Below are 21,188 nucleotides of genomic sequence, written 5' to 3'. Positions count from 1 at the left end.
TTCCGTGTCGGGCAAACTTCCTTGCGTGGGTTTTACGGTCTAATAAAATGGTCTATAATAGCGTAATAAGAGGGAGAGGGACAATGATGTGTAACGATATTACCATTGCGTCGGGGACTTTTTTTTCTATTACGAAACTAAAAGAACTCGTTCAATATGTAGGTTTGGCGGTCACTAAGCTATATAGTGGTGTTATAAGAGGTATATCTTAGTGCTATTTTTTTTTATTTACATACATACAAAGCATTTTTCCACCATATCATCTACGGGGGACGGTGTCTTAAATACTTAGCTTAGCTGAGTGAACTCGTTCATTGCGTAGGTATAACTAGCCTTTAGCCTGCATAATGGTGTATTGGGGGATAGGTACAAACATCATACCTCTGGTCGGAGGCTTCGGCCGTGGCTAGTTACCACCCTACCGACAAAGACGTGCCGCTTTGCGATTTAGCGTAGTATGAAGTCGCGTAGAAACCGATTGGAGGTAAGAGTGAAATATAACTGCCGTACTCTCTAACAGGTTAGCCCGCTACCATCTTAGATTATATCATCACTTACCACCAGGTAAGTGCAAGGGCTGATTTGTAGTGCAATAAAAAAAAAAGTTTTTCACCATATCACCATCGGAGGAGAGTGTGTAGTTTGGTGAACTGAATAAACTTGTTCAATATGTAGTTTTTGCGGTCACTAAGCTGTATATTGGTGCTATAAGAGGGATATAAACAGCAATTTTTTACGATATCATTTGCTGGGGAAAGTGTCCTATATATAAATTTACTTAATAGCTGACTGAGTTAAATTCTAGGATGTGTTTTGCAGTAAACAAGCTGTATATTGGAGCTATAAGAGGCATATATACAAACAATTTTTTATGATATCATTTGCTGGAGAAAGTGTCTTAAATACCAATTTGCTTGATAGCTGACTGAGTTCAAAGCTAGGGTACGTGTTGCATTAACTAAGCTGTATATTGGTGCTATGAGTTGGATATAAATAGGGAATTTTTACCATTTCATCTTCGGGGGACGGTGTCTGGTAGGAGGACTTGCACGGCTGGCTGGCCTCCTTGATTATGTAGGTTTTGCTGTCACTTGACTCCAGCACCACACGTGGAGGTTCGCTTTCTGTAACAAAAAGTAATTTTTACTCTGAACTTTTTGCCGGCTGTATGCAGCCAAAGAGGCCGGCAAAAAAGTTTAGAAAAGCGCAATGAAGTTCAGAGAAGCCAAGAGGCTTTGGCTGCATACAGCCACAGCTCAAAGGCTGGCTCAAAAAAAGACTCATAATTGAGAGGTACAGAGTTCATTTCCTAGCAGGGGCAATTTAGAAATTTATAATTTCTGAATTTTCTCTGGTCTGGTCTGTTGAGATTCCAACCGTGGCTAGTTTTGGAAGACGTTAATAATAGTATTAGTAGAGATTTTTGTGACAGCTTTTTGTTATGCTTATTTCTGCCGCTAAGCAGCATTGTTGCAATGCTGTGTTCCTGCTGAGGGGCGTGGTTGCCGGTGTGATTACAGGCGCATGACAGTTGCTTTAACGGTGAAGGAAAACATAGTGAGGAAACCTGCATGACAGTTCTACATAATGGTCTCAAAGGTGTGTGGAGTTTACCAATCCGCGCCTTAAACCCTTCTAATTGTGGGAGGTAGTGTGTTCTGTAGTGTACCGGTAATATATTCATTAATCAAAAATACTTTATTGCACACAAGAAAACAAATAAAAGAGAACAATGGTACAAGTCATTTAAATTTGTGTTACAAAGGCGGCCTTATCACTTAAATATATATTTTCTTTTATATTAATAGCGGGCAAACGAGCAAGTGGGTCACCTGATGATAAGTGATCACCGCCGCCCATAAACATCTGCAGCGCCATAAGAGCCACCATGCGATAAAGTCAAAGTCAAAGTCAAAAATATCTTTATTCAAGTAGGCCCATAGGTGGCACTTTTGATGCGTAAATAAGAATTACACGGTAGTGAGATGATGGCGATAACCACATTCGTAAACTTAAGCTACGAGGGTTCCAAACGCGTCCTGGTCTAAGAAGAAGCCCACAACAAACTTAGCCGGGTGTTTTTTTTTGTTATCACCATCTTACAATGTCATTTTAAATTATTAGAAGAGCAACCTGGTTAGAGCAATAATTTACACCCAAGCTTTTTTATCGTTTACGTAGTCCTTTATACTATAATAGGACTTTTCTATAAGCTTACGTTTAATACAAACTGTGAACTTTTTAAGAGACATCTCCAAGATGTCAATTGGTAGTTTATTGTAGAATTGTATGCAATTTCCTTTGAACGAATTATGAATTTTATGTAACCTAGTATATTGCACTGTAAGTTATTTATACTTCTAATGTTTAAATTATTGCAGTCACATTTTTTCTTAAATTTAGAAATGTTTTTATGAACGTACATTAAATTTTCAAATATGTACTGACTATACACTGTCATTATTTTAAAATCTTTAAATTTATCTCTCAATGACTCTCTCAATGACGATGACGATGCCGACTTTTAAGGAATTTGTTTATCCGCAGTGGCACCAGTGGCGCAACCTATTGCGCAACCACCTTTCCGACGACCTCCGTGGTTCTTACAAGCTAGCCCCTTACCACCTTAGACTGCATAATCACAGGCACTTGAGGCTAAATACCTACGCCTTAAATTGAATGACACAAGGCGGCATGAATGAATGAATGAATGAATACACTTTTATTGTACACCAAAGAAAAAAACTTACGCTACACGACCACTCAACACGTCAACAGCGACGGTCGATTCTCGCAGTGCTGTACACCTCAAGCAACACTGCTTCACTGGTACGAATTCCAGTCTCGGGGAGCAATACTGTAGCGGTCTCCACATTACATAACAAGATGGCGTTACAAAAATCCTGCATCGCGCTAGCGAAGTGTTCACGAAGAATGCCTATATATACAACTTCGAAAACTGAATGTTCGGACCTCGGTCCCCAAGCACGATCACCAGCTCGGAGGAAGATCTTCCTATTGTTACGGTCGAGCGTATCACCATAGCTCCCGTACACAGAGATATAAATACAAAGCAAGAGAGTACAATTTGGTGGCCTTATCGCTACATAGCGATTTCTTCCAGGCAACCAATGGTGTAAAAGGAAAAAAAACATAGAAAAGAGGTAGGTGGTGGAATCAATAAGATTAAAAAATTATACAAATATATAAATAAAATATATAAATTTCCCTATTAATATTATAAATGTGAATGTAAGTTTGTTTGTTACGCGTTCACGGGAAAACTACTGAACCGATCTTCATGAAACTTTTTATAAATATTCTTGGAGGTATTAGAAATAATATAGTATACTTCTCATTCAAAAAAAATTTACATAAGATAAAAAAATGTTTGTGAAAAAAAACTAAAAATCTCTCTAAAACTAAAAAAAAAATTAAAAATCATGACTATAGGTGTAGACTATGTAGCAGTACGCTGCCTCTCAAACTTACGCGGGCGAAGCCGCAGGGCACATCTAGTATTACATATAAATACAAATAAGATATAAAAATACATGAAATTACCCATAACATATCATCATCATCATCATCATCATATCAACTGATAGACGTCCACTGCTGGACATAGGTCTTTTGTAGGGAGTTCAAAATTCCACGGTTCTGTGCCACTGGGATCCAGCGGCTACCTGCGACGCGCTTAATGTCGTCTGTCCACCTCGTTGGGGGTCGACCAACGCTGCGCTTACCAGTTCGGGGCTGCCATTCCAGCACCTTGGGACCCCAACGTCCATCCTTTCTCCGAACTATGAGCCCGGCCCATTGCCACTTCAGCTTCGCGACTCGTTGAGCTATTTCTGTAACTCTGGTTCTTCTACGAAACTCCACATTTCTGATTCAATCGCGTAGAGATACTCCGAGCATAGCTCTATCCATCGCCCGCTGAGTGACTCTGAGCCTTCTTATGAGGCCCATAACATATATAAATATGAAAATATATAACAAAAATACCTATATCAATATATAACATGTAACATATAACATGCATGGCATGTTGTAGGACCTGCTCCTTGCATGCCCTGTGAAGTGTTGCTCGGTTTATAGGTGACGGTTTTCCGCTAACCATCAGGTGGCGATTTGTTCGGTCCGACAATTATTAACAAAGTTTACCCTGTCAGTTTCCCTGAAAAACAAACTTACCAGCTTTAGGATTCAGGATGTCAGGCTTGGTCTCCAGCTTATCAGCAGGGGCGGGGTATGCGATAAGGTACCGCCTGCCGTTTGCATCCACCTGAACCACGCTCTGAGAGGGTCGTTTGCTGCTCGAAGATGCCTCATTACGCCTGTTGGTGTGGAATAGATAAAGACGTATTTACGTGTTACAATCTCAAGCCAGCTATTTTTGTTCATGACATTGAGTTGGTGGGTATTTTGATATAGATACGACTGTGTTATCGATGCACCGCAGTCCTACATGGATTCGAACGATGCAAAGATACCTCCCGGAGTCTTAGTCGTTTATCACTTTATTATGTGTACACTATTTTTGTTAGTAGTAGTACTAACAAAAATAGTGTGTACTCACAAAAGTGAGTGCACTTTTATTTTGCTTTGTCCTTGGTCTCCACACTTCGCGGTGTAAACAATATCCGAATGACTAGGCGGCAAAGGAAAAGAAATTAGGCAATACGACAATACACACATCGCCATCTAGCCCCAAAGTAAGCGAATCGAACCCACGGTCTTGGACTCTGAAAGCAGGGTCGCTGCCCATTGCGCCTATCGGCCGTCTTAAATAAATATGTTAGTAACCCAACAAAAAATATTATCAAAAGATTTTGTGCGAGTGTGCAATTAAAATTATTTTACTTCAACTTTGATATTTATTGGATTACTAGATAATTTATATTTTTATTATGTTAGTTTTGGGCTCTATTTTCTTTGAGTAGGTATATTTTCGGTTTCACTGTATATTAAATTCTTCAATTAGTCTGTAATGCGCTTCTTGGCTTGTTTTACAGTCCCTGATGTTATGAGACTAGGATATTATATTGTACACCTTACTAACAGCAAAAGACCCAAAACTTCCGCAAAAGCATCTCTAGCTGAAGACAGATAACGTGGATCTGATTCCCCTGTTTTTATTTTTTTATCAAATATTACCACAGTGGAGCCCTGCCAAAGAAATAGCGGGCGCTTCGCGAATCAGAATAGCGTCAATAATAACTGAAAATGAAAATGTATTATTCCTCAATTACTATATAAAAGGCTAAGGCGTAGACCTCTAATTATAAAGAGTTTTTTTGTGCAAACCATAGTTATAGAAACAACTTTACCATGTTGTTATAAAAAATACGCGATCACAGCCATAAAGTTAACTGTGTAATCAGTGGCGTGCATAGAGGGTATGCACAGGGTATGATATAAAGTGAAGGAAATCACCTGCAGGGCTAGCACGGGCGGGGGATAAAAATTATATCCCCCGATTATATCCCCTGACAAGGGATAAAATTAACGTGACCACCTGCTGCATCACTGGAACATGGAATTGGAGAAGTTTACCCCCGTTTTATAATTCACATATATTATTTGGATATTATTTCCACTTGCGCGTCAGTGCTTTGAGAGTTGATGAAGCTGTGGGAGAAAATAAATTTATACCCTGGGGTATAATTGTCTCCTGCCCATGCTAGCCGTGCTGTACGAGTTATAAGTACTTAAGGGTAGGCTTTTTATAACTCTTACAATGCCTATCCTTAAGTTTTTTACAACTCGTACTGGAGATATTCTTCATTTTATATCATCTGCATACCCAGTGCATCCCTCTATGCACGCCCTTGCTGTGTATGGGGTCACTGATTTCTGTGTTATATTAACCTGGATTATATTAAATAAAATAAGGTGGTGGAAATGAAAATGTATCATTCCCATGTTACTATATAACAGGCTAAGGCGCAGACCTCAAGAGTTTTTTGTGCAATCCATACTTTTCGTTTTATTTTTGATCTGCTGGCAAATGCTCTGCTAACTTCACCTACACGTGGAGGGTGGGAATAGTAGATAAATAGAAGGAATTTTTCATTCCAAAGCAAGAAGAAATAAATTTGATACTTACTTTCGTAATGCAAGGACACCGATCGCAGCAGCAGCCGTGAACACAGCTGCGAGACCTGCAATTGCTGCGGCAGCTGGAAACTTGGAGATAGTTCTCGTTGTCTCTTCTGTTGGAGAAAAAACATTGCATTTTTTTTTTGCACAGTGGAAATGCTTTATGGCTACCTCTGACCCTTGGGCAGGACGAAGGCTATGTGAGACTCCCCCCTCCAGCGGGGGTACAACCAAACTAAAAACCACCACGGCATGCCCCTCTTGTTGGCGTTGTTAAACGCTCGGGGAGTCCGCTGTATGGTGGTTGGTAGACGTATGACCGCCCGCTGTTTGACGGGAGGTAAACCTTCCGGACGTCTATCAACCATCCCAACCAATCGAGAAATCTCAGAAAGTAGAGTCTTGTATATTTACGGGTAGCTAATCCAGAGCTACCGCCGCCTACCAAGACAACGTTTTCTTCCCACACGTCTACGCCGGAGCGGATGCGGGTCTGGAGCCACTTCAAGCACCCGCTCTGGGACCTCCATCTGTGAAGTCGGCCACGGCTTCTCCAGAGCTCTCGCTGTTTAGCCTGGGAAGCACTCGTGATATGAGCCTCAGCACCACATTCATGGCACAACGGTGTCAGTTCTCTCTACGCGACTCGGTAAAGGTAAAGACCGACGTAGCCATGGCCTGTCATAGCCTGTACAAGCCAGAAGGAGATTGACTCATAGCTTCGCCCGGACCACCTACCCGCATCGCATGATCTGTGTGATTTCAGATCGTTGCAAACTGCAACGCGACCTATAACCCTACGTGCCGTTCTGTAGATCCATTTCCACTTTTTTTTTTGCAAGTTTTAGTTACTTCAATCGATACTACATAAACAACTAAAACACACATTTTTATTGTTTTATGTTTTGTTTTATTAATGCGTATTTTTTGTTTATAGATCGAGTGTATTTCCGATACACTTCAGTCGTGTGAGTGACTCAGATTCGTTATCACATTACTCGTATGAAGAATGTAACAAGAAAACCGTATGTTATCACAAGTCTTAAAAGTTTCATATTAAGGATACGGAACTAATCTTTAGCGAATTACCAGCGAAGTACTGGATGTAAGTAGTTTTATATGACGGCAAGCAAAAGGAAGCACACATCCTCATCCATTAGGCATCAGTTATAGCCCCGCTCCGGCCAGACTATGATTCAAGGCAGCTGTAATAAGCTACTCGGCGATAGGGTGACCATGTTTCTCATGTTGATAATTTCGAAAAGTAGCTTGCCATCTGGGTTCTTATTACTGTTACAATAGTATATAGTGCGTTCAACTTCGCTTTCGTGGGCAATCGACAACGTCGCACTTGTTGCACATACTATTTTGTATTACTCATGCGGGGAAAGTTTTTAAACTAATTTTAATTTAATTACAATTTTATTTATTAAATTAAACTGTCAGACGCGTCAACCTCAATTCAGTTTTAATATGTGTTTTTTTTGGTTATTATTTTTTTTATTTTAGCAATTTTATCTAAATTTGCGTGTGCCAAGAATAATTTGAGTGCGACAAGTAAACTTGTCGCACTCAAATTTTAAAATGGGCAAACGGTTCTTTTTCAACCGCAACAGCGTGCGTCAAGATACTACTTTCCCCGCATGAGTAATACAAAGTACTATTTAAGTAACTTAATGCTAGGAAAGTAAAGTTCATAATCGCGCGTGAAAGTAAAGTGTAGGCACGTAAAGTTGTGTCAAATAAGAACCTAAGCAACAAAGTAAATCGCAACCAAGTAATTTCGAGATAATGCCTGCTTCAAAACGTGTCTAGAACTGTTGTTACTTTTATTTACTTGTTAACGATTTCACAGTAAAGAAAGTTTTAAGCCGCAGAAGAGATATAAATAGTGCGTGCGGGATGCGAGTGACCCAGGGGATGTAGGTTTATGTGTTACTGTTTATCTCAATAAGATAAAGTTATTATGAAAATTAAGCTTAATTTGATATACTCCGCGAATAGCAGGAGAATCTGACAATGAATAATTGTTAGCCTTAACAATTATTCGTTGTAAAGTCAACATCTCCTGAGGATGCCCCGGTTTCGGAGCGAAACGTGCGTAGAGGGTACATTGCCGAGGATCTGGTGTGGAGTATACGGTTTGAAGTAATTATAAATTACACCATACAGATTCTCCTGCTGTTCACTGAGTATATTAAATTAAGCTTAATTTTTATAATATATTATGGATTTCCGCAAAGTAACGCCTGCTTTTATCCGATAAAGTTATTTATTTGTGAAGCAGCGAAAGCGGCGGTGTAGGATAATCCCTTTTCATTCTGAGAGAGGAACCGTGATTTGTGATTGGGTTGATAACAATTATGCTTTATTTGCAGGCTGTCAGTTACAGAACCAACAAAAATAATAAGCAGGGTTAAAGTAGCTGATAGCAGTATTATTTTCATGTCGATTACGTTTTTATTTCAGAATTATCATAATCCATATTTCTGTGAAGTAAAGGTATGTCATTTGAAAATTATACTGCTTGTCTTAGGCCTCTGGATTTGCTTAAAACATTTTAGCGAAATTCGCACAGATTCCGTTCAATAGTAATCGCATGGCTACCCCACTCGTCCGTATATTACAGTGGAGAGTATTCCCCGATGATTCTGCAAACAGAATTACAGTAACACGCTGTTATATGTTATATTGTAGATCGCATCTAGCAATTTGTGATGCAGCAGAATCCCGGTTCACTCGACCACGGCAGGGATATGTAGCGCGACTAAAAGTAGCATAATCTCAACCAAGAAACAAGTATGTTTTTAAAGTTATATAGAGTGTTTCATGTAAAGCGGTGATAGTGTGGTAGTACCCAGTACGCACCTCCAACTTTTCCGAGTTATGTGCGTTTATGTGCGTTTAAAGCAATTATATATTACTTGCTTCAATGGTGAAGGAAACCATCGTTAGGAAACCATCACATAAGTTATAATAGCCAAATGTCAACTGCTCACAACCTTCATAGTTCAAAAGTTTTCCCGAAGTTTGAGGAGTTCCCCGGCACTTCACCATCAGCTCCTTTATTGTGACGTGCATAAATTGCTTAGTTGCTATATACCATAATCGAAGCGCAACCAGTGTTATACTTATTATTGTGTAGTTTCGGTGACCATCTTTGGTTACATTAAAAATACTCAATCGCTATAGGTGTGGCCATATTTAAAGAGTTCTCTCGATTTTCCTCGCGTACCTGAGAGTTCTAAATGATGTTCCGTAAGGTGTGAGTCCACCAATCCGTACTTTGTCAGCGAGGTGGAGTACGGCCTTAACCCCTTCTCATTGTAGGACACGTGTCCTGTAGTGGGCTGGTAATGGGTTGATGTAATATGAAGTCTTTAGTGTGTTCACACACTTATATGTTTATTATACATGTTATATAATAATGTTATATCGTAGCCGGCAATTTGTAATGCAAACCTCGTCCCGAGTAATTCTAACTGTTATTGCTTTAATTTTCATCGCGTTTCAACTTTGTCGAATTTATTGTCTAGCGCCGGTGGAATTAGAAGACGTTTGGATTAGCGGTTAGCCGGTTAATATGCGTAAGTTATAAGGAAACCGAAATTGGAAGCGTCGTTTGAGTATTAACCTAAAGTTCTAAGCACACAAAATTCGCAAGTCTGCATGTAAAAGAGTGATTAGAAAACGCAAATCATCACCCACCCATTTACCGGCCTACTACAGGGCACGGGTCTCCTGCCACAATGAGAAGGTTTAGGCCGTAGTCTACCACGCTGGCAAAGTGCGGATAGGTAGACTTCACATGCTTTGGAGTAAGTTATGGAGAACTCTCAGGCATGCAGAATCTTCTATATATATAAAAGAGAAAGTGTGTGGGTATGTTCCGTTTCGGCTCTAAAACGGCTGGACCGATTTCAATGAAACTTTTAGGGAATCTCCGGATTAACCTGGCGAGTAATCCTGTAAAGTTTGGTGACGATCGGAGCACTCCTATTTTTGAACTGTTAAACTGTCGAATACAGCTTTTATTTACTATGATGATATTCTATTGTTGGGTGTACATGGGTGTAGATAATGATCTTCACCCGCTCGAGAAGAGAATAGAAGAGAATGAATACGGTGAGAAATAAATGATTTATAACACAAACATTTTCCAGTTGTGGAAATCGAACCCACGGCCTTGGACTCAGAAAGTAGGGTCGCGGTCCACTGCGCCAATAGGTTTCACAAATGACTGGTTTTTGTTGGCTTCTTCTCGGTAGAATGTGCCGACCCAACTGGTGGTAGAGTCATAAAAACAGATAAACTTAATCTCTTAATAGTGCTTTTAAAGTAGCTAGCCCTAACTGAATAAACTTGAATATACCTATCGTACTTCCGACGAACTTATGCACTCTACGAGCAAGAGTATCGCGTATAGAGTATACTGGCTGCTGTCCGAAGATGATGCACCAAGAAGATGCACAAGTTCTTTTACAAAATATTCAATTGATGCTGGTGTGCTGTTGTTGTGCCTATAATACTTGAAGCGTTTCCTGTATTTCTCCAGGATCAATTATAGAAAATGGTTCATAATTGACGGAGTATTTGAGTAACAAATATACAAAAAAAACATACCTACAGTCGAATTGTGAACCTCATTTAACTTAGTTGAAAACAAAAAATAAAATTAATAGTAACGGGACTCGATAGATCTGTGCTTGCCATTTATTTCTAAAATTTAGTTAGAAACTGTAGTTTTCATAACTTTCATAACAGCTTTAACGGTCAACCAAAACGAAACAAAAAATTCGTATAAATAAACTTTAGTAGAACTAGGCCTATATTTTTATTGTCGTACTATGCACGAAATTTACTTTATGAAACTTAAATTAACAACAAATGATGTAAGTTTATTGTTTAAATAAAATAAAGCAAAATCTAGCCCGGCGAAGCGGGCTGGGTACGCTAGTTCCTTATAATTTCTTTTACCGTTATAAACAAGTGATATTATAATTGCTTTAATTAAAAACGTTAGAGGTTCGTTTTGAACTCGGTCAATCCGAAAGAAAGGCCGAAGCCTTAACCACTAAGCTATCATTTCGCTTGTTTTTTTTAGTAACATAACCTAATTTTACAGCCTTACGCACCTGTATGCTTCGCAGCATCCCTGTAGACTAAATCTCGTATGAGCACAGGATCTGAGACACCTTTACTGTTCCGAGCAGTTACAGTAAGAACTTCGTCGTCTGGCATTGACTCCAGCTCTGACCAGCTCACGTTTAGCCATACTATCAGATCTGTAAAGAAAACTTAATTAGAAAATACAATAAACACCAAGTTTATTTTGCTGAACTCCGGAGAATCTATTCATAATTTCTTCAATCAAGCAGATCTTCGGCAATGAACTCGTTTCACTCCGACACCGGAGCATTCTCAGATGTTGACTTTACAATCAACAATTGCTAAACTTGACTTAGAAATTGTTCTCCTGCAGCTCCTGCTCTTCGCGGAGTATAGCAAATTAAGTTTAACGTTCAATGTATATCGTGGAGTTCCGCGCAGTATCGCCATTTCTATCCAATATTGAAAAAGTTATATTCAAACTTAAAAGTGAGAGTGTGGAACAAAATTTTTGACTTCCTGAGTACCTGAGCTTCTGAAAACCTTTGTATATTCTCAAGGCATGAGTTGATAGGTAAGCTAAATGTAGCAAGAAACACAGGTTGGACTCTTCCAACCTGTGTTTCTTGCTAGATTTAGCTCAGTGTTTTGCACCTTAACGGTTCTTACTATTTACAAAATATCTAAATACAGTTAGATAATTGTATTATTTGAATATGTTTATTTATGAATGAATGTATAAATATACTTTTATTACACACCAGAAAAATTACATAGAAAAAAAAGAAAAGTATAACAAAACAACGTATATATGTTTATCAACAGAAATGTGAATAGAAAATGTGTGTAGGTGAAGTTAGCAGAGCATTTGCCAGCAGATCAAAAATAAAACGGAGTTCTCTTCGCATGCAGCTGAGTTCTAGAGTTCCTGATGATTTTTACGAATAGTTCTGGCGTTTTTACCCCCAAAAAAAGGGTGTCAAAAAATGATCTGCTAACTTCCGATAGCAGATCATTTTCGAGCAAATCAAAATTTGATGCTTGTTCTGGACGCATGCAGCTTAGATCTATAGTTCCTGATACTTTTTAATAATAGTTCTGTCGTAAATACTGAAAAAAAAATACTTAAAGAAAATAACCCTAAACATCCTATCGTACACAAAGACCTTTGAATAAAACATTTTTTAGACCCGTACTCTCTCGAAACTCTTTTCTTTCTCACACATCAGTATATAAACTATAATAAAAAAATATTAAAGTTCTTATAAATCAAGTTTCAGAGTCACCACAACAAACATGAAAATTTATTTTCTTAAATAATTACATAAAATAATAAAAAACATTTGTTTTTGAAAACCCTACCTATTAAAGGGGTAAGAACTCTTTTGTTTCTGTTGAAGCATCATAACGCCTGAAACATAACATAAAACCAAGCCTCAAACACTGTTATTCGAGACTGCATATCAGACGTCAATATTTTCAATCCAAAAGAATTATATGAGGAATTATTTTTTTGAAAACCCATTAAACCTCACAGCTAAGAACTCTTAAATTTCTGATAGAACGCTACTTACACTATAACACAATAAAAATTCAAGCCTAGAACACACGTACTTTAGACTGCATATCACACTTCAATATTTTAATGTCTAAAAAATTAAATAACAGAAAGTATAATTTTTTTTGGCAACCCTATAGACCCGACAGCCTAGAACTCTTTAAATTCCGATAGATCACTACTAACACTAAAACATAATTAAAATTGAAGCCTAGAACACTCGTACTTTAGACTGCATATCACACGTCAATATTTTAATATCGAAAAAATTACATAACAGAAAGTTTAATTATTTTTGGCAACCCTATATTCCACACAGCCTAGAACTCTTTTGTTTCCGATAGAACACTATTTACACTATAACATAATTAAAATTCAAGCCTAGAACACTCGTACTTTAGACTGCATATCACACGTCAATATTTTAATATCGAAAAATTAGATTACTTGATTTGTATTTTTTTTAAGAAACCCATCCTACAGCCTAGAACTCTTTAATTCCGATAGATCACTACTAACACTAAAACATAATTAAAATTGAAGCCTAGAACACTCGTACTTTAGACTGCATATCACACGTCAATATTTTAATATCGAAAAAATTACATAATAGAAAGTTTAATTATTTTTGGCAACCCTATATTCCACACAGCCTAGAACTCTTTTGTTTCCGATAGAACACTACTTACACTATAACATAATTAAAACTCAAGCCTAGAACACTCGTACTTTAGACTGCATATCACACGTCAACATTTTAATGTCTAAAAAATTAAATAACAGAAAGTATAATTTTTTTAGGGCAACGCTATAGACCACACAGCCTAGAACTGTTTAATTACTGATAAAACACTTCTTACACTATAATACAATTAAAATTCAAGCCTAGAACACACGTACTTTAGACTGCATATCACACGTCAATATTTTAATATCGAATAAATTACATAACAGAAAGTTTAATTATTTTTGGCAACCCTATATTTCACACAGCCTAGAACTCTTTAATTTTTGATAAAACACTACTAACACTAAAACATAATTAAAATTGAAGCCTAGAACACTCGTACTTTAGACTGCATATCACACGTCAATATTTTAATGTCTAAAAAATTAAATAACAGAAAGTATAATTTTTTTTGGCAACCCTATAGACCACACAGCCTAGAACTCTTTAATTACTGATAGAACACTTCTTACACTATAACACAATTAAAATTGAAGCCTAGAACACACATACTTTAGACTGCATATCACACGTCAATATTTTAATATCGAAAAAATTACATAACAGAAAGTTTAATTATTTTTGGCAACCCGATATTCCACACAGCCTAGAACTCTTCAGTTTCCGATAGAACACTACTAACACTATAACATAATTAAAATTCAAGCCTAGAACACTCGTACTTTAGACTGCATATCACACGTCAATATTTTAATATCGAAAAATTAGATTACTTGATTTGTATTTTTTTTAAGAAACCCATCCTACAGCCTAGAACTCTTTAAATTCCGATAGATCACTACTAACACTAAAACATAATTAAAATTGAAGCCTAGAACACTCGTACTTTAGACTGCATATCACACGTCAATATTTTAATGTCTAAAAAATTAAATAACAGAAAGTATAATTTTTTTTGGCAACCCTATAGACCACACAGCCTAGAACTCTTTAATTACTGATAGAACACTTCTTACACTATAACACAATTAAAATTGAAGCCTAGAACACACATACTTTAGACTGCATATCACACGTCAATATTATAATATCGAAAAAATTACATAATAGAAAGTTTAATTATTTTTTCAACCCGATATTCCACACAGCCTAGAACTCTTCAGTTTCCGATAGAACACTACTAACACTATTAAATAATTAAAATTCAAGCCTAGAACACTCGTACTTTCGACTGCATATCACACGTCAATATTTTAATTTCGAAAAATTAGATTACTTGATTTGTATTATTTTTAAGAAACCCATCCTACAGCCTAGAACTCTTTAAATTCCGATAGATCACTACTAACACTAAAATATAATTAAAATTAAAGCCTAGAACACTCGTACTTTAGACTGCATATCACACGTCAATATTTTAATGTCTAAAAAATTAAATAACAGAAAGTATAATTTTTTTTGGCAACCCTATAGACCCCACAGCCTAGAACTCTTAAATTACTGAAAGAACACTTCTTACACTTTAACACAATTAAAATTCAAGCCTAGAACACACATACTTTAGACTGCATATCACACGTCAATATTTTAATATCGAAAAAATTACATAATAGAAAGTTTTATTATTTTTGGCAACCCGATATTCCACACAGCCTAGAACTCTTCAGTTTCCGATAGAACACTACTAACACTATTAAATAATTAAAATTCAAGCCTAGAACACTCGTACTTTAGACTGCATATCACACGTCAATATTTTAATATCGAAAAATTAGATTACTTGATTTGTATTTTTTTTAAGAAACCCATCCTACAGCCTAGAACTCTTTAATTCCGATAGATCACTACTAACACTAAAACATAATTAAAATTGAAGCCTAGAACACTCGTACTTTAGACTGCATATCTCACGTCAATATTTTAATATCGATAAAATTACATAACAGAAAGTATAATTATTTTTGGCAACCCTATATTCCACACAGCCTAGAACTCTTTTGTTTCCGATAGAACACTACTAACACTATAACATAATTAAAATTCAAGCCTAGAACACTCGTACTTTAGACTGCATATCACACGTCAATATTTTAATATCGAAAAATTAGATTACTTGATTTGTATTATTTTTAAGAAACCCATCCTACAGCCGAGAACTCTTTAAATTCCAATAGATCACTACTAACACTAAAACATAATTAAAATTAAAGCCTAGAACACTCGTACTTTAGACTGCATATCACACGTCAATATTTTAATGTCTAAAAAATTAAATAACAGAAAGTATAATTTTTTTTGGCAACCCTATAGACCACACAGCCTAGAACTCTTTAATTACTGATAGAACACTTCTTACACTATAACACAATTAAAATTGAAGCCTAGAACACACATACTTTAGACTGCATATCACACGTCAATATTTTAATATCGAAAAAATTACATAATAGAAAGTTTTATTATTTTTGGCAACCCGATATTCCACACAGCCTAGAACTCTTCAGTTTCCGATAGAACACTACTAACACTATTAAATAATTAAAATTCAAGCCTAGAACACTCGTACTTTAGACTGCATATCACACGTCAATATTTTAATATCGAAAAATTAGATTACTTGATTTGTATTTTTTTTAAGAAACCCATCCTACAGCCTAGAACTCTTTAATTCCGATAGATCACTACTAACACTAAAACATAATTAAAATCGAAGCCTAGAACACTCGTACTTTAGACTGCATATCACACGTCAATATTTTAATATCGATAAAATTACATAACAGAAAGTATAATTATTTTTGGCAACCCTATATTCCACACAGCCTAGAACTCTTTTGTTTCCGATAGAACACTACTAACACTATAAAATAATTAAAATTCAAGCCTAGAACACTCGTACTTTAGACTGCATATCACACGTCAATATTTTAATATCGAAAAATTAGATTACTTGATTTGTATTATTTTTAAGAAACCCATCCTACAGCCTAGAACTCTTTAAATTCCGATAGATCACTACTAACACTAAAATATAATTAAAATTAAAGCCTAGAACACTCGTACTTTAGACTGCATATCACACGTCAATATTTTAATGTCTAAAAAATTAAATAACAGAAAGTATAATTTTTTTTGGCAACCCTATAGACCCCACAGCCTAGAACTCTTAAATTACTGAAAGAACACTTCTTACACTTTAAAACAATTAAAATTCAAGCCTAGAATACACGTACTTTAGACTGCATATAACACGTCAATATTTTAATATCGAAAAAATTACATAACCGAAAGTATAATAAATCGAAAAAATTACATAACAGAAAGTATAACTATTTTTGACAACCCTATAGACCACACAATCTAGAACTCTTTAATTACTGATAGAACACTTCTTACACTTTTTAACACAATTAAAATTCAAGCCTAGAACACACGTACTTTAGACTGCATATCACACGTCAATATTTTAATATCAAACTTTAAACTTTCTGTTATGTAATTTTTTCGATAATAAAATATTGACGTGTGATATGCAGTCTAAAGTACGAGTGTTCTAGGCTTCAATTTTAATTATGTTTTAGTGTTAGTAGTGATCTATCGGAATTAAAGAGTTCTAGGCTGTAGGATGGGTTTCTTAAAAAAAATACAAATCAAGTTATCTAATTTTTCGATATTAAAATATTGACGTGTGATATGCAGTCTAAAGTACGAGTGTTCTAGGCTTGAGTTTTAATTATGTTATAGTGTTAGTAGTGTTCTCTCGGAAACTGAAGAGTTCTAGGCTGTGTGGAATATAGGGTTGCCAAAAATAATTAAACTTTCTGTTATGTAATTTTTTCGATATTAAAATATTGACGTGTGATATGCAGTCTAAAGTACGAGTGTTCTAGGCTTCAATTTTAATTATGTTTTAGTGTTAGTAGTGATCTATCGGAATTTAAAGAGTTCTAGGCTGTAGGATGGGTTTCTTAAAAAAAATACAAATCAAGTAATCTAATTTTTCGATATTAAAATATTGACGTGTGATATGCAGTCTAAAGTACGAGTGTTCTAGGCTTGAATTTTAATTATGTTATAGTGTTAGTAGTGTTCTATCGGAAACAAAAGAGTTCTAGGCTGTGTGGAATATAGGGTTGCCAAAAATAATTAAACTTTCTGTTATGTAATTTTTTCGATATTAAAATATTGACGTGTGATATGCAGTCTAAAGTACGAGTGTTCTAGGCTTCAATTTTTATTATGTTTTAGTGTTAGTAGTGATCTATCGGAATTAAAGAGTTCTAGGCTGTAGGATGGGTTTCTTAAAAAAAATACAAATCAAGTAATCTAATTTTTCGATATTAAAATATTGACGTGTGATATGCAGTCTAAAGTACGAGTGTTCTAGGCTTGAATTTTAATTATGTTATAGTGTAAATAGTGTTCTATCGGAAACAAAAGAGTTCTAGGCTGTGTGGAATATAGGGTTGCCAAAAATAATTAAACTTTCTGTTATGTAATTTTTTCGATATTAAAATATTGACGTGTGATATGCAGTCTAAAGTACGAGTGTTCTAGGCTTCAATTTTAATTATGTTTTAGTGTTAGTAGTGATCTATCGGAATTTAAAGAGTTCTAGGCTGTAGGATGGGTTTCTTAAAAAAAATACAAATCAAGTAATCTAATTTTTCGATATTAAAATATTGACGTGTGATATGCAGTCTAAAGTACGAGTGTTCTAGGCTTGAATTTTAATTATGTTATAGTGTTAGTAGTGTTCTATCGGAAACAAAAGAGTTCTAGGCTGTGTGGAATATAGGGTTGCCAAAAATAATTAAACTTTCTGTTATGTAATTTTTTCGATATTAAAATATTGACGTGTGATATGCAGTCTAAAGTACGAGTGTTCTAGGCTTCAATTTTAATTATGTTTTAGTGTTAGTAGTGATCTATCGGAATTTAAAGAGTTCTAGGCTGTAGGATGGGTTTCTTAAAAAAAATACAAATCAAGTAATCTAATTTTTCGATATTAAAATATTGACGTGTGATATGCAGTCTAAAGTACGAGTGTTCTAGGCTTGAATTTTAATTATGTTATAGTGTTAGTAGTGTTCTATCGGAAACAAAAGAGTTCTAGGCTGTGTGGAATATAGGGTTGCCAAAAATAATTAAACTTTCTGTTTTGTAATTTTTTCGATATTAAAATATTGACGTGTGATATGCAGTCTAAAGTACGAGTGTTCTAGGCTTCAATTTTAATTATGTTTTAGTGTTAGTAGTGATCTATCGGAATTTAAAGAGTTCTAGGCTGTAGGATGGGTTTCTTAAAAAAAATACAAATCAAGTAATCTAATTTTTCGATATTAAAATATTGACGTGTGATATGCAGTCTAAAGTACGAGTGTTCTAGGCTTGAATTTTAATTATGTTATAGTGTTAGTAGTGTTCTATCGGAAACAAAAGAGTTCTAGGCTGTGTGGAATATAGGGTTGCCAAAAATAATTAAACTTTCTGTTATGTAATTTTTTCGATATTAAAATATTGACGTGTGATATGCAGTCTAAAGTACGAGTGTTCTAGGCTTCAATTTTTATTATGTTTTAGTGTTAGTAGTGATCTATCGGAATTAAAGAGTTCTAGGCTGTAGGATGGGTTTCTTAAAAAAAATACAAATCAAGTAATCTAATTTTTCGATATTAAAATATTGACGTGTGATATGCAGTCTAAAGTACGAGTGTTCTAGGCTTGAATTTTAATTATGTTATAGTGTAAATAGTGTTCTATCGGAAACAAAAGAGTTCTAGGCTGTGTGGAATATAGGGTTGCCAAAAATAATTAAACTTTCTGTTATGTAATTTTTTCGATATTAAAATATTGACGTGTGATATGCAGTCTAAAGTACGAGTGTTCTAGGCTTCAATTTTAATTATGTTTTAGTGTTAGTAGTGATCTATCGGAATTTAAAGAGTTCTAGGCTGTAGGATGGGTTTCTTAAAAAAAATACAAATCAAGTAATCTAATTTTTCGATATTAAAATATTGACGTGTGATATGCAGTCTAAAGTACGAGTGTTCTAGGCTTGAATTTTAATTATGTTATAGTGTAAGTAGCGTTCTATCAGAAATTTAAGAGTTCTTAGCTGTGAGGTTTAATGGGTTTTCAAAAAAATAATTCCTCATATAATTCTTTTGGATTGAAAATATTGACGTCTGATATGCAGTCTCGAATAACAATGTTTGAGGCTTGGTTTAATGTTATGTTTCAGGCGTTATGATGCTTCAACAGAAACAAAAGAGTTCCTTCCCCTTTAATAGGTAGGGTTTTCAAAAACAAATGTTTTTTATTATTTTATGTAATTATTTAAGAAAATAAATTTTCATGTTTGTTGTGGTGACTCTGAAACTTGATTTATAAGAACTTTAATATTTTTTTATTATAGTTTATATACTGATGTGTGAGAAAGAAAAGAGTTTCGAGAGAGTACGGGTCTAAAAAATGTTTTATTCAAAGGTCTTTGTGTACGATAGGATGTTTAGGGTTATTTTCTTTAAGTATTTTTTTTTCAGTATTTACGACAGAACTATTATTAAAAAGTATCAGGAACTATAGATCTAAGCTGCATGCGTCCAGAACAAGCATCAAATTTTGATTTGCTCGAAAATGATCTGCTATCGGAAGTTAGCAGATCATTTTTTGACACCCTTTTTTTGGGGGTAAAAACGCCAGAACTATTCGTAAAAATCATCAGGAACTCTAGAACTCAGCTGCATGCGAAGAGAACTCCGTTTTATTTTTGATCTGCTGGCAAATGCTCTGCTAACTTCACCTACACAGAAAATGTTTCGTTAGAAAGTAGAGATTTTAAACTAAAATTTTAAACTAATTAAGGTATCAGATGTCAAGTTGAATGTCACGGGCAGAATCTGACTGACCGCTTTCGTGTTCTTTTTGTTGGTATTTCCATAATACTATCGTGGTATGTACCCGTTAAACTATATTTAAGGAATGTGACGTTAAGGGTTTTCTGGATGCTTTTGCTCAAGTCATTTTGCTTTTCTGTGGTAGGCCGGTTAAGGAGACGATATTGTTGAGTTCTTGAACATACGTTCTAAACTTTAAGTCGTTATAAATTAAGGCAGAGGAAATCATCATCAACAGTAGCCTAAGCAGTCCACTGATGGACTAACGAGGCCCAGTCCAGGAGTGGACTGTTCCAACTGGAGGGTTTGCCAATAATCAAGATTAACAGAATGATAGGAGTTCGCAGTAGAAGGTAGTAGATACACAGCTATGCTGCACGGTCTCTGTTACACTCTTTTAGTACCCTCGTGCGACATCCGCAGAAAGAGAAGGGGTGGTGACAAGTGTATTCTGATCTGCTGACACAGAGACATATGCCCTTGGAAACTTCGACACCTCAACGCTTTGTGTCAAAAACAATACCAGAAGAATGCCACCACTTACGGCGTGCTGTTTTTTGTGTCGGTGGTACTCACCAGTTTTACTAGCAGTGCTGTTTTCGAGGATCCTCCCCGTATCCCCCACAGCCTCGAGCGTGAAGTGCTGGCTCAGCCCCCCATCGTAACCAGCTACGCATCGCACCGTGAGGTACGCTTCGTTGTGTTTGATCGCCTTTTTGGCGGTGCAGTTTCTAGGTGGGGATGGTCGAGCTGTTGAAAAAAATTGTAGAGATTAACACCAACTTTAGTAGTAGTAGAGTTTTCTGCGACAGAGCTCGTCCGGGGCGGA

General features: G+C 35.8%; 1 protein-coding gene across 1 annotated transcript in view; it reads right to left on the bottom strand.

Annotated features, from left to right (window-relative positions):
- Positions 1-21,188, bottom strand: part of LOC120633751 (hemicentin-2-like) — a 128,929-nt gene that overhangs the window by 4,282 nt on the left and 103,459 nt on the right. The window contains exons 11-15 of the mRNA XM_039904085.1: positions 20,936-21,109; positions 11,241-11,390; positions 6,113-6,218; positions 4,198-4,340; positions 1,009-1,124 (exon numbers count right to left, since the gene is read on the bottom strand). Of these exons, the coding sequence (XP_039760019.1) occupies positions 1,009-1,124; positions 4,198-4,340; positions 6,113-6,218; positions 11,241-11,390; positions 20,936-21,109 (689 nt within the window). The remainder of the gene's footprint in view (positions 1-1,008; positions 1,125-4,197; positions 4,341-6,112; positions 6,219-11,240; positions 11,391-20,935; positions 21,110-21,188) is intronic.

The sequence above is a fragment of the Pararge aegeria genome, chromosome 22 (genome assembly GCF_905163445.1).
Source record: "Pararge aegeria chromosome 22, ilParAegt1.1, whole genome shotgun sequence".
Classification (NCBI taxonomy): domain Eukaryota; kingdom Metazoa; phylum Arthropoda; class Insecta; order Lepidoptera; family Nymphalidae; genus Pararge; species Pararge aegeria.
Note: the sequence above shows the minus strand (reverse complement) of the source record. Positions and strands in the feature narration are given on the sequence as shown.